The sequence below is a fragment of the Cupressus sempervirens genome, chromosome 6 (genome assembly GCF_028749045.1).
Source record: "Cupressus sempervirens isolate cs-2001-9-10 chromosome 6, ASM2874904v1, whole genome shotgun sequence".
Taxonomy (NCBI): Eukaryota; Viridiplantae; Streptophyta; class Pinopsida; order Cupressales; family Cupressaceae; genus Cupressus; species Cupressus sempervirens.
Genome location: NC_143123.1, coordinates 223,841,975 through 223,856,374, shown reverse-complemented (window position 1 = coordinate 223,856,374; position 14,400 = coordinate 223,841,975). Strand labels below are relative to the sequence as shown.

Here is a 14,400-nt window from a genome sequence, read left to right as displayed (position 1 = left end):
ATTATTAACTTAATAAAGTGATATATTTTATAAAGTCATTAAATAAAACAATCTTCTAGAGGTTGCTGGAAGAAGCGAAGAAAAAAATTAAAAAGGAGGCTGACCTATCGAGAAAAAAAAAGAATAAATAGGCATTGAGGGCTCATTGCCTATCATCGAGATTTATTATTGATTTTTGCTTATGTGCGTTGTGGAGCCTAGGGTTTCTGCAAGTAGTCACAATTGGCCATTGAGAACGAAAACTCTCAATTGGTACGCAATTTTGAGGGTGTGAAAGATCACCTGAATTATTGCAACCGTGGGAAGGATATTTCAGTCGTTTCACTTGTGCTTAATTGCTGGTTTGGAGTTTCAAGTGGAGTTGCACTTTCACCATATCATCTTCAGCAGTCAGTCTCCAGTATTTGATCAATCCAGGTTCTTCATTTCAGTTTGTAGTTGTAATAAGTTCTCAATTGTATACAGCCAGTTAGGGTTGTCTGTAATGTGCCATGTCATAATGTTTCAGTGCTGAAAATTGCCATATCATTTGTAAAAACATTTGGTTTTCATTGAATGAATACATTGGCACTATTAATTCCTTATTTCAGCAATATACTTCAGCAGTGTATTAAATTTAGGGTTTTGTTTAGTGGCCTATTGGAAAGGGTCATTACACATCTTCTATCTTGAACAAAAGAAAATTCAAGCAGCTCTAGCAAAAATCAAAGAAGAGAAAGAGGAAAAAGAAGAAAACTTTGCATTTTATCTAGCACTCTCAAGTGAATTAAACTCTAACAAAAATCACTTGGATTATAGATAGTGGAGCATCACATCATATTAAAGGTTTTACAGACAAATTTGAAAGCTTCGAAGAATACTCCTTTGAAGAAGTAACCATTGGAGACAACTCTACACATCTGGTTAAAGGTATTGGATCATGTTCAATTCAACTAAATTCAAGTATTACTCTTTAATTTAAAAATATTTTATTTGTACCCGGTATAAAAAGAAATTTGGTCTCTTATCTCTGATCTTGCTGATCAAGGATACAAAATCACCTTCCAAGAGGATATAATTCTATCTTGGCCAAAGAATTCCAACATCAAGAAAGCTATATCGACTGGATTTAGAGATGGAAGCTTATATAAACTTTGTAGCAAGCGAAATTTAACCCTAAATCATGAAACATCAAATTCAACTGAAATTTGGCATAGGAGACTAGGTCACCTTTATTTCTGTGCATTATCATCAATAGGAAAAATTGTAAAAGGATTACTTAGTCTCAAATCTGATCATTTAGGCATTTGCAAAGGATGTGCCATAGGCAAAAATCACTAAGAAATCCTTTCCTAAAAGTATACACAAATCAAATTTTGTACTTGAAATTATTCACATTGATCCATGTGATCCTATGACTATACCTTCCCTAAATGGATGCCTTTATTATGTGATTTTCATAGATGACTATTCTAGAAGAACTTGGATTTACTTCCTCAAACAAAAGGAATCAATTGAAGTATTATCTAAATTCAAAGAATTCAAAACACTAGTTGAAAACCAGTCTGGACAGAAAATCAAAACACTAAGATCAGATAATCGAGGTGAATACATCTCTGAAATTTTTAAAGATTTTTGCATTACTGTTGGGATTAAGAGGGAGTTTTTTGTACCATATAATCCTCAAACAGAATGGAGTTGCTGAACAAAAAAATAGGTCAATTATTGAATCAATCAGAGCAATGATGCATGGCCAAAATCTTCATACCTCTTTTTGGGCTAAAGCTTCTAATACTGCAATTTATATTCAAAATAGAGGTCCTTACACAATATTAGAAAACACCAACCCTAAAGAAGTATTTTTGGGTATCAAACCAGACCTAAGTCACCTAAGAATATTTAGGTTTCCTATTTATATTCATATTCCTAGAAAAAAGAGAACAAAATTAGAACCATCTAGAAAGAAGGGCATACTCATTGGATACAGTGAAACAACCAAAGGTTACAGGGTCTATGTTCTGGGTCAAAGAACAATTGAGATCAGTAGAGATGTAAAATTTGAAGATGGGCCTATGGTTGGGTAGGGCCCCTATACCTCCCGGCGCCAGGCCTGACAACAATCAATCCCCCTCCGCCCATATAATTTTAGGGTAGGGGAGGGGCCATGGCCCTGCCTTTAAAATACTAGGGAGATTATTGCTAACCCAACCTACCCTACCCTATATTAAATGGGGAATGGGGTATTATTATATTACCTTTAATCTTTCTAAGAACATTGATGAATCATATGCAAAACCTACTACTGAACTAAATGAAGATCATTCATTAGAGAATGAGAGGGAGAATGATATTGAACATTTTACACCTACTATCCCAAAATTAGAGAATACTAAAAATTCCAACAACAAAAAGAGGCCACTTTGGGCTAGGAAAATGATAGAAGATAATCATATTGAACCTGATGAAGTAATTAGAGAAAGCAAGGGAACAAGAAATCATTCATGTTATGTGGCACTACTTTTTGAACTTATTGAAATAGAACCTTCAAACGTTGAAGAAGCCTTATCAAGCAAACCTTGGAAAGATGCAATGATTGAAGAATATCAATCAATACTAAAAAATGTTGTGTGGGATGTTGTACCTAGACCTAAGATAAATTGGTTGTCTCTTCTAAATGGCTATACAAAATCAAGCATGCACTTGACAACAACATTGAAAAATACAAAGCCAAATTTGTGGCACGTGGGTTCTCACCGAAGGAAGGAATCGATTATTAAGAAACTTCTGCTCCAGTCGCTAGGTGCACATCTGTTAGGACCATCTTAGCAATTGTAGCATCCAAAGGATGGAAGATTCATCAAATGGATGCCAAAACAACATTCTTAAATGTGAAATTGAAGAATAAGTTTATATTGAGCAACCAGAAGGGTTCATCACTCACGACAAAAATTCCCATGTGTGTAAATTAAAGAAAGCACTATATGACCTTAAACAAGTACCTAGGGCATGGTATGAAAGAATAGATAGCTATCTAACAAAATTATGATATTCTAAGAATGAAGTTGATCCGAACATATACTTCAAAATAAATGGTGATGATATGATTATTCTTGTATTATATGTTGATGATTTGTTAATAACAGGTGAAGAACATCTTATAACCAAATACAAATAGGAGCTACCAACAAAATTTGATATGAAAGACCTAGGCCTTCTCCACTACTTTCTAGGTCTAGAAGTCTGTCAAAAGGGGAACTACATTTTCTTAAATCAAGGAAAATATACTATTGATATTTTGACTAAATTTGGAATGATGGATTGTAAACCAGTTACTACTACTATGGAAGTCAACTTACATAAACTAAAGGATGACAGGATCAAAGAACCTACTAATCCTACTTACTATAGGCAGATCATTGGATCACTAATGTTCTTGGTGAACACTCGTCTTGATATATGTTAGGCTACTAATACATTAAGTCAATTCATGTGTGAACCAAAGAAGATACATCTAATGGAAACCAAGTATATCTTACGATATCTAAGAGGTACAGTTGATATGGGACTCAGATATGATCAAGTCGAAATCAGTCTTCATGGATATTCAGATTTTGATTGGGTAGGTAGCTTAATAGAACGTAAGAGTACTACAGGATGTTGCTTTAGTCTTGGACCTACAATGATTTCTTGGTTTAGCAGAAAACAATCATCAATTGCATTAAGCTCCATTGAAGCAAAATATATGGCCTCCTCCATGGGAGCCAGAGAAGCAGTATGGTTCTGGAAATTGCTAGTTGGGTTGTTTAAGAAGCACTTGGAGCCAACTATCATTCATTGTGATAATCGGAGTTGTATCAAGCTTTCAACTAATCCAGTTTTCCACAATCGATCTAAGCATATTGAAATACCTTATCATTACATTAGGGATATGGTAGATTGAGATGTTATCAAACTAGATTACACAAGTACAAATGAGCAAATTGCGGATTTTCTTACCAAACCTCTTGCCAAAGTCAAATTGGAATACTTTAGAGGAAAACTTGGTATGATCAAATTGTAATTTTGAATATTGAACTTAAGTTTCAATTTTATGTGTGTTTATGCTTCTAATTTTGTATAGTTGCATCAGATATGTAATGAAAGGTGACGATCTTTCATGGACATATATATTCAGAAGGTAATCTTTGTAAGGTGACGATCTTACAAATGATAGGCCTATTATTATGACAGTTTATATTCCGGATATGCTGGAAGTCATTGATAACGAAAGTACCATGATTACTCTAGATTTTGTTTTGGACTACTAGAGATCATAATACATGTTATGATAGTGTTCATAACATTGTGATTATAGTTATTTGACAAGTCACTATTTCAGAGTGTTAAAGTCAAATAATTGTTGTTTATAGGTATCATTAATATTGACATGATGAAGGATTTTTATCACTTCTCCCTTGCTAAGAGGGAGTGTTAAAATGTAGCTTCAGTAGAAGTGAAGTACACATTATATTAAGTATTTGTACTTCTAATTCTACATATACATTTGTTCTATGTCTTATATTCTTGATAAGAGTTGACTTACATCTTATAAGAGTTATATAACTTATATCTTATAAGAGTTATTTATATATACATGTATGTTTTTATATATATATATATAATATTCCTTAAGTAATCGGGCTCTTATCATGAGTTGAATCGATCTGAATATGGTTATTGAATGATTATGAATAATGGTCCACCAAATGAGAATTGGGTTTGTATAATTGTCAAAGATCATGTCCACGTAGGGACATGATGTCTCATATATTTAATAAGGAGATTGCTGTTGAAGACCGACATCAATCACTGCGGCAATACTCAGTCTTGCAGCGATCTCATCTACTTGCAGTCAAAGACATCAATCGATCAGAAGTCATCCATTCTTCATACTTCTGTTTTGTTACAGAGATTTGCAAGGCATACACAATAAGACTTGTTACCACAGACATTAATCTGATAAGTAACTCTGAGACAACATAAGTCTAGACTGTCATATCAGTTCTTATCTCTATCAGAGATTCTGTTCTTTTACATTTTGTACTGTTTGTTTAATATGATCCATGTTTATTTGTACAGGCCTCTTGACATACTGAATTTGTAAATTAGATCCTGTTGTTCAATTCTCTGTACACCTCACTGGTGCTGCTCAACCTTTCTTGTTATTTGAAGTTTGATCTTTGACACTTCCATAAAAATCTTAGCTATTCACAATCTTCAGACCTGGATCAATTTTTGAACATGTAGATTGTCATGCACAAAAGAACAAACACTTTTTACATATGAAAACAAGCACTAAAAGCTTTACTAGACGTGGTCTGGGTTGACTTAATTCAAGGCAGATTTCAAGCAACTTGAGTTGGGGCAAATATTTCTATCCCATTAGATTATGGAAGAAGGCTTCTGAGAACATTTGCCATTAATGTTTCTATTTATTCTATAATTTATACTAAGATTATTCGCAAACTTAGTCAAATTATCCTAATGCTTGTTACATTCTCTTAGCATATCATTCTAATACACGTCACCAATATGTTTGACCCTCTATACCAGGTATGGACAGAGAATCTAGTCTAGCAGAAAGTCTCAACAAAGTTCGTTCCAGGGGCCTGCCTTTTGCATCTCTAAAACCTTCGTTAAGGACTGATGAATCTGTGGTGGTGAGGTTTAACTGTTTGAAAATTCTACCTTGTCTGCATAGTTTGAAGTGACTTGTTTCATATGAAATTAGCATTCTGCACCATTGCGAGAAAACCTGGCCTCTTCATTAATGTGTCAAAATTTAACTGCAGGTCAAGGATGTTTTACAAATGCTACAAGGTTTTTCTACTACTTGGTTTTACTGGGATGACACAGGACAGAAATTTTGTGTAAACAAGGGGATGCATGTATCTCATTTATCTCAGTCAAGTCTCAGTTGTGTCCTCCACAGGTTCATGAATGCAGCAACATGCTTACGACGTATAGAAGATTTTGTGAAGCAGGTTGAAACATGTTCATGCAATGGCCTTCCAAATTCACAAAGAGAACCTTCCCCTACACTGCAGGCTTTTGCAAATGCTGTATCAGCAAGGCTTAAGGTATGACAACTAGTATCCTTTCTGTGTATCCTCCATTAGGATTTTATGATGATATTTGATCTGAATATGCTCTTGGAAACAGTGCTTGCGAGATTTTGCTCTAGAAAAAGAGATGGAGTGTTCAGGTACTGCAGCTGAAACAATAGTAACACTCTTGAGCCTGGTGGATAGTTTATCACGGTATTTTCTTGCTGAAATGCTAGCATATAATGTAGCTTAGTATTTCCCTCATATGAATATCCATTTGCTCCTGTATTCTTCCAAGAATTTGTGCTTGTAATTTAGTATGATAAGAGGCTACATTGGAGATATCTGAAAAAAATCAACTCACTATTGAATCCCCTTTAGTTTTTTCCCATTTTTTGTTATGAACTGGGTGTCAATTATCATCAATGCTATGTCTTTGATGTTTAAGTCTCCGTGGACTGTTTTGGTAGACAATTTTACTTGCAGACAAATCTTTATGTGATACCAGTTCATGCTATTGTCAAAGGGTAATTTGAATTGAGAAATATGAAGTATAGTTTGGAAGTAAAAAGACCATCGATATTGATTGATATTATAAAATTTGTTAGTTCTCTGAAATGTTGGCAAATGCACCATCTTCTGGGATATTGGTTTTGGAAGTTTGTGCAGCTTGTCTATTGCACATTTGTTCCTTTGCAATGCTGATTCTAAAATATGTTCAAAATCATAGTACTAAAGCAAATCATATGGATTAGTCGCATTTGAACCAGGAGCTGTTCAATACTTGTGCCTGTGTTTATCTCACTGCACAAATAGGGAACTTGTTCTGTGAATGTATCCACATGTATTTAGATGTACATTAGCTGTTCTGTAATTTGCAATTTAATTTCTAGAAGAATCATACTTGGTTCAAATTCTAGAGAAATGATAAATTAGCATTGGCTGAGAACATTTTAAGATGGCATCAGTATTGGCATTTGCCGACTGAAAGAATTAAAAGCTTGAATGTGCTCTGATATTTATAATGTTTATTCCATAAAAAAGTAAGAAGCAGCCCAAAAGGGTTGAGCCTTAAAGCATATTGTGGTGATATACGTGACCAATTTTAATTGGGATAGAGGAAAAAAAGTCAAGGTGTTTGATAAGATGGATTTAGTAAATGATATGGAAAACTTTATGCATATTATTCTCAAAGATGTTCTCCATGTCCAAAACCATTTATCCACATTCTAAAAATTTGTTTCAAACTTCAATTGTTAATGTGTCTATCCTATATCGCATTAACTAGAACTCATGTTTGATTTATCTTTTAAGTTCTAGGGTCTTGACATTGTGGAGACAATTGTAAGACATAATACCCACCAATATAGCTTTTCAAGTCCACATACAATAACTTAAGCAATATTCATATAACAAGAGGATTTAGGGCAGCTCTGCAGCTATGCATCCATCTTTTTCGTGTCTGTTGTTGTGAATTTCTCTACTAGGGCAGCTTTCTCTATCTTCCATTTTTCTTCTAGGGCATGTTTCTCTACCTTCCACTTTTCTTCAAGAGCAACGTTCTCTACCTTCCACTTTTCTTCTAGAGTGGCTTTTTCTATTCCCTTTCCATTCGTCATGCCAATTCCTTTCCCTGCTGAAGTTCTAAGTATGTCCTTCTAAATGCTACTTCCATTTGTGTAAGTGCATGTATGAGAGGCGGCTATTCCTTGGCTAGAGGTATGTTGTACCGGGTTGTCCACTCTGCAGCTATTTCCTGCTGCTTATACCGACCCTACTGAAGTAACATCCAATCTGAATGGCAGCTCTTTTTCATGAAGGCTACCAAGGATTCAGCTGCTCTAACTATGGCCCCCAGATTCCAATTTTAACTTGCTTTATAATTTCCTTGGTGGTATGTTCCATATCTTGTAACTCTTTGAGAAATCTTTCTGCTTTGTCTTCCAATGAGATTGTCTTAGAAGGTTCATCTTTCTCATTTTGCATTTCTGGTATGTTTTCCCCTTTTGCCTCCAAGGGGGCTGATGAGGGTGGGGGCTCCATCCCAACTTCTTCAAGCAGTCTATTTGCCTCTTCTAGTGTTGCGTCCTCAATCGGTATATTCTCCCCTGGTGTGTCTTTATTTTGAATTTTGGGTTCTTCCCTATGCTTCTCATGTTGTGCAACCATTTTTCCTTTGGGCTGTACCACCAAGGCAATAGAGTGTGGTACTTCTATACCTTGCGGTGTGTGCAGTCTTACCTTGTGCCCACATTTTTTCTAACATCTGAGATCTATCACCTTAGTATGAGTTGGCTGATTTGTAGGAATCAAGTTTGCCACTCCTGGTAACGAAACTCTTGTTGCCCCCCATTGAGGAACCTTCTACTGTTTACTACCTTCTCCCTCTGTACTTTGGTTCTCCTCCTCTATATGAGTGCCCTCCATGGTACAGACACGTGCACCTTCCTTCGTACTAGGCATAGTATAGACACCTTCTTTTGTATTAGGCATAGTACAAACCCCTTCCTCCATACTACTAGTGGTACGTCCCTCTTCCTGCTCCTTGCCTGTACTTTTTGTACTCTTAACTTTAGAACTCCTAACCTTAGCTTGGTGAATCTTTGCGTACTTAGTTACCTCGCTTGGCAATGGTCCTTCTGCTGTTGGTAGAAAAGTGACATCTCCAAGTGTGCCCTGCAAGTGGCTTGGGCGGATTTCTTCCTCTTGGGAATTTGAAGATGCGTCTGTAGTAGTCTCATCCTCCTATGGACTGTCCTCTCCAATCTCCTCCTGATTTAGCTCTCAATGGATGCAACTTGTACGGTTTCCTATCTTGGTTTCTTTTTCTATGGTTCTCGCCCACTTGACCTTGCGCTAAAAGTGTCCATGTGAACCCAATATGTCATGGCTGGTCTGTAAGGTTCCACTTTGTTTGTCAGAACTAGTACCCCTCAATGTTTAGCAGCCACCTCAGTACGAATTGCTTCCAAGAATAAGGCTACCGCATGGTGTGGCATGTAGAATGCCTTATGCTTTAACTCCATGAATTCTTGGAATCTCTCTGAGAAACTGCACCCAATTGTACACCTGTCCTCTGTTTAATCCATCAGCTACAAGTAACATCCATAGAGCAATATTTGATGTGCGACTTTTGACTGCCAGTTTGCTCTTAAACAAGTCTACAATGCAACGCCATTCTTCATTAGCTAGGAAAATTTTCTTTAGGCCTCGACTATTCTCTTTGCTCAGAATGCCCTCCCATTCCTACTTCGTGAGATCCTTCCTGCACATTAACCTTGACCACTTTTTTTTTTTCCCATTGTCATTAGGGTTTTTGTTAGTTCTTGACCTCGGTTGGGAATTCCAAAAACCTTATTTATTATTTTAGTAGAGTAAGAGATTGTCGGAGTTTGACGAAAATACCGAATTACAGATTTATGAGCTTTCTTGTCATAGCCATCCACCATAGTCCTTAATATAGAATCAAATTCCTTTAAATAAAAAATGGGCATAAAAATGATTTTGTCTACCTCAGCTCTGCCTAGCACCTCTTTCAGTGGGTGATTGTCTTCTACATTTTCCCACAAGGTATGACATTCACTTCCTACTACACTTTCAAAAGTGATAAGGACAGTAGTAGTAGTCTTTTCCATCGTCTTCCCTCTATCCTTTTCGCTTGCCATATTCTTGACCTTCTTCACCAACAAGATTGAATTTTTTCTTCTTAGAATTGATGATTTTCCCTCTACTGGGGTTCACAACGCTTATCTTTACCATTTTTTGATGTATAGGTATCCGACTAATTTTAATTTTCCAACTATTTTTGTCCTCTAGGTGGCTGTGTTTGATTGGTTCGTGGAATGGTATTTCTTTAAGAGTGTTATACGGTGCTATGATACTTGTGCTGCCCCAAGAAACTATGTACAACCTCCTTCCCCTGCTCGTACGACTCCACCCTTCTGCATACGGCCTCCTTGCATGATTTCCGACACCTGTGTATAGTCTTCTCCTTGCATATTGGCTCCTCTTGCTCGCGTATGGTCTCCTTCTATACATATGTCTTCCAACCCTTGCATACAACTTTCGTCTACTCGTATCGCTCAACATCTCCATGTACGACTCTGTATGGATGTTCATACGACTTGGATTTGCCACGTATGACCCTCCCCTTTGGTTGTATGACTTCATTTTCTTCCTTTTTGCAAGTCTCAACTCATGATATGTCCCTCCTTGGTCCTATATACATTTGTACGCTACTATTTGCTTGTCGTACGCGTACTTCAATTCCCTTTCACCATCCTCTACCTATTATGGCCCACACTCGTGTAGGGTTTGCTCATGATTGTTATGTTATTTCTTCACATGCCCCACATACCTTGCTCGTTTTTCTTTCTTCAAGATATATTGATTTATAGAAGGACCCATGCTGAAAGCCCAATTTACCTATATTTCTCTTTAATTGCTCATCCTCTACTCCTTTTTCAATAACTTTCACTTTTACTTCCTTTGCGTTATTTTCTTATTTTGTATCTATGAAGTAGGAAAAGGCTCATTTCTTTCTTTGTATGGTTTAAACTTAGACCCATTAACTAGGTCTTTCAAAGGATTATTATCTAGGGTTGATAATTTTATGGCTTCATTTTCTTTGACATCCAGTATCATGTATGGCCCCAACCATTGGGTTTTATCCTTGATTTTATTCCATTCTTGCCAATATACTTGAGTACCAATTGGCCTGGTTTTAAATTCATCCTTTTTAAGTATTTATCGTGCCAGAATTTTCGCCTCCTTTGTGCCACTTCAGTCGCCAATTGAGCTAGTGTCCTTTCATCCAATTTTATTAGTGTGTTGAGTCTTTCCCTTAAACTCTCCTCATCTCCTAGCCTATGTTAGATTGCTATTCTTAAGTTGGGTATTGCATATTTCATTAGCATAACTGCCTCTTGTCTGTACATTAAATGAAAGGGCTTTTGCCTAGTGGTAACCTTGTAGGTAGTCCTGTATGCCCACATAACTGCTAGAAGTCTTTCCTCTCAATCTCCTTTTTCAACTCCACAAGTCTTCTACAAAATTGTGTCCAATATTTAATTTGTAGATTTTGCTTGACCATTTGCCCTAGGATAGTTGGAACTCGAAAAAGAATGAAAGATTTTGTACTCCCTTGTCATTGTTCTAATTTTTTGGTTTACAAAGTGTACCCCTCTGTCACTTGTCAATTGTAGTGGTATGCCAAACCTTGTCACTATCTACGCAAATAAATATGGCTATATTGATTGTTGTGTTGTCGGGAAGTGCTTGTGCCTCTGCCCATTTTGTGAGGTATTCACTTGCCACCACTATGTACTTACATCTTTGGGTACTTTTGGTAGGAAAGGGCCCTACAAAGTCCAACCCCCCATCATTCGAATAATTCTCGTGGCTGAGAGGGAAACAATGACATGAAATCTCTTTTTAGGGTTTGCCTGCCCTTTGACATGTATTACAACTTAGGATCCATTCTTGAGCATTTGCATATAGTGTGGGCCACCAAAGTCTTGCCAACAACACTTTTCGAGCCGTTGTATCTATTACAAAGTAATTGGTAAATATTTACTCGTTATTAATAGAGATCGAGAGGTCTATACATGCAAAAGAATGAAACCATGTTTCCTTAGGAAACAAATGTAAATAACTAAAAGAAAGCTAACAAATAACTACACACTAACTAATATTAGAAACATTCTAATATTTATAATAGATTACAAATAGATAACCATTAACTAACAATAGAAGCTTATCTATTATCATAATACCCTCCCTTAATGGTAAATCTATCCACAACACTAAGCTGTCCTTTGAAATTAACAAACTTATTAGGACCAAGAGGCTTGGTGAGAATGTCTGCAGTCTAATCCGTGGTAGGAACATACTGGAAGTCTATTGTCTCATCTTCAACCAGTTGTCGTACATAGTGAAATGAACATCCACATGCTTGGTTCGTTCGTGGAAGACTGGATTCTGTGCTAATTTGATGCTTTTGTTATCAACAAACAAAGTGGTCGGTCATACTAGTGACATTTGCATGTCCTCAAGCATTTGACGAAGTCAAACAACTTCACAACCTACCTTGACTGTTCCTTTGTATTCAGCCTTTGTAGAGGAGAGAATCTGCCTGTTGCTTCTTACTGGTCCATGTGACGACACTGGATCCCAAACTGAACACATATCTAGAAGTTGACTTTTTATCACCAACAGAGCCTGCCCAATTTGAATTTGTGAACCCACTAAGTCTAGGATTAGAATTTCGAGACTAAAGAAGTCCAAAATCTGTTGTGCCCTTCACATAACAAAGCACAGGCTTGGCTGCCATCTAATGATCAGCCTTAGGAGCTGTCATAAAACGTGAGATGTAGCTGACTATGAAGCTGATATCAGGCCTAGTAGTAGAGAGGTAGATGAGGCTGCCAACTGGTTGCCTGTATGTAGTATCATCAATGGGAGGAGAGTCAAACTTGGCTGATAACTTAAGACCTTTCTCCACAGGTGTAGATGCAGGTTTGCAATCCTGCATACGGAATTTGTCTAATTGAGCCTTTGCGTATTTGGACTGAGAGATGAATATACTAGAAGATTGTTGCCAAACCTCAACACCTAGGCAATAATGCATGAGCCCAAGGTCAGTCACATCAAAAGACTGACATAACTTTTGTTTGATTCCCTAAATCAAAGATGCTGAATTGCTAGTGATGATCAAATCATCCACAAATAACTAGAAGGATGATGTCACTGTCAGTAGTCTTGATATACAAATTTGAGTCTGAAGAAATCCTCTTGAAGCCTTGATCACTGAGGTACTTATCAATTTTCATGTACCATGCCTTAGGAATTGCTTCAAGCCATAGAGAGCTTTCACCAATCTGAGAACCTGATGGTCTTTACCAACAACCTTGAAACTAGGAGGCTGCAGCAATCATCATTTAGGAAAGCACTCTTGACGTCCATTTGATGGACCTTCCAGCCAAATTGTTCTGCCAAGGCTAGAACTAATATGATTGTGCTCATCTTTGCATTAGGAGCAAAGGTCTCCTTATAGTTAATGCCTTGATGCTGAAAAAAAAAGCTCTTTGCAACTAAACGAACTTTGTACTTATACAAAGTGCCATCAAATTTGTATTTGATTTTGTAAACCCATTTGCAGCCAATGGGTTTCTTCCTTGGTGGAAGATCAGAAAGGACTCAAATGTTATTCTTCAACATGGTTTGATGTTCAAATGTCATGGCTTCTTCCCATCCTGTAATTCCTTTAGCCTAGGAATATGTTTGACGTTCAAACATACTGTGAATGTTGGCCATGAGAGCAAAGTTTATAGACTTTGTAGGTTTGTTCTTTTTCCAAGCAGTTCTCCCATCAATGAGCTCATCATCATGAAGATCAATAATTGTCTTAGTCCACCACTTAGGCCAGAGAGGACAATGACCAACACGAGTATTAGCAGATGCTCTATGATCATGTTCCTCATCAGGGGAATCTGGATCAAACTCAGGTGAAGCATCTACAAATCTGGGTGATTCTGTAGGAGAAGCTAGAGGTGTTTGTGTAGGGATCATTGGTATAACTGGAGTTGTAAGAGCTATTGAAGCCCTCCCAGTGGATGGACCTAATGGAAGTCTAACTCCCAAATCATGAGCCTTCATAGGCCAGTCTGTTGGATGAGGAACTGGAGAAACAAGCATGAATGGTCCTCGTTGCTCATCAAAGACACATCACGACTGTACAAGAGATGAGATGTCTCAATGTCGATCAAGCGATAGGCTTTGTTAAGACTATTGTATCCAACAAGCATGAGTTTTTGACTCTTGGCATCCAACTTGGTGCATGACACAACAGGGATCGAAACAAAAGCAAGGGAGCCAAAAACCTTTAGGTGATTAATTCTGGGCTTGCGATTTGACCAAACCTCTTTCGTAGTCTTAACTTTGACCGCCATTGTGGGTGATCAGTTTAGAAGATAAATTGCAGTATTAATTGCTTTTACCCAGAACTTCTTCAGAACATGTCTGTGTTCCAGCATGGATTGAGCCATCTCGGTGATTGTTCTTGTAATGGGCACCCTAGAAATGCCCAAGAACTAAACTAATTGCTGAAAGAGATTGTAATGCCTTTGCATAGATTTAAACCACATAACATGAACAAAAAGGAATTCATGCAAACTGAAAATTGAACTACTGCTGAAATAATATTAGTTCTCAAACCAATAAAATTAAAAATTAAATACATAGCAACTCACTAATTACTCCAGCATCATCAAATACTTAACAAACTGTTCAATTGACTAATTACACCCCATCTGCCTGTAGCTGGAAATGCATCCAA

General features: G+C 37.0%; 1 protein-coding gene across 2 annotated transcripts in view; it reads left to right on the top strand.

Moving 5' to 3' along the window:
- The window catches only part of LOC149552082 (uncharacterized), a 107,906-nt gene that overhangs the window by 9,540 nt on the left and 83,966 nt on the right, over positions 1–14,400 (top strand). For both annotated transcript variants that reach the window (XM_089787554.1, XM_089787553.1), the window contains exons 3-5: positions 5,572–5,678; positions 5,811–6,098; positions 6,181–6,278. In XM_089787554.1, the coding sequence (XP_089643680.1) occupies positions 5,574–5,678; positions 5,811–6,098; positions 6,181–6,278 (491 nt within the window). In that variant the 5' untranslated portion in view covers positions 5,572–5,573. The remainder of the gene's footprint in view (positions 1–5,571; positions 5,679–5,810; positions 6,099–6,180; positions 6,279–14,400) is intronic.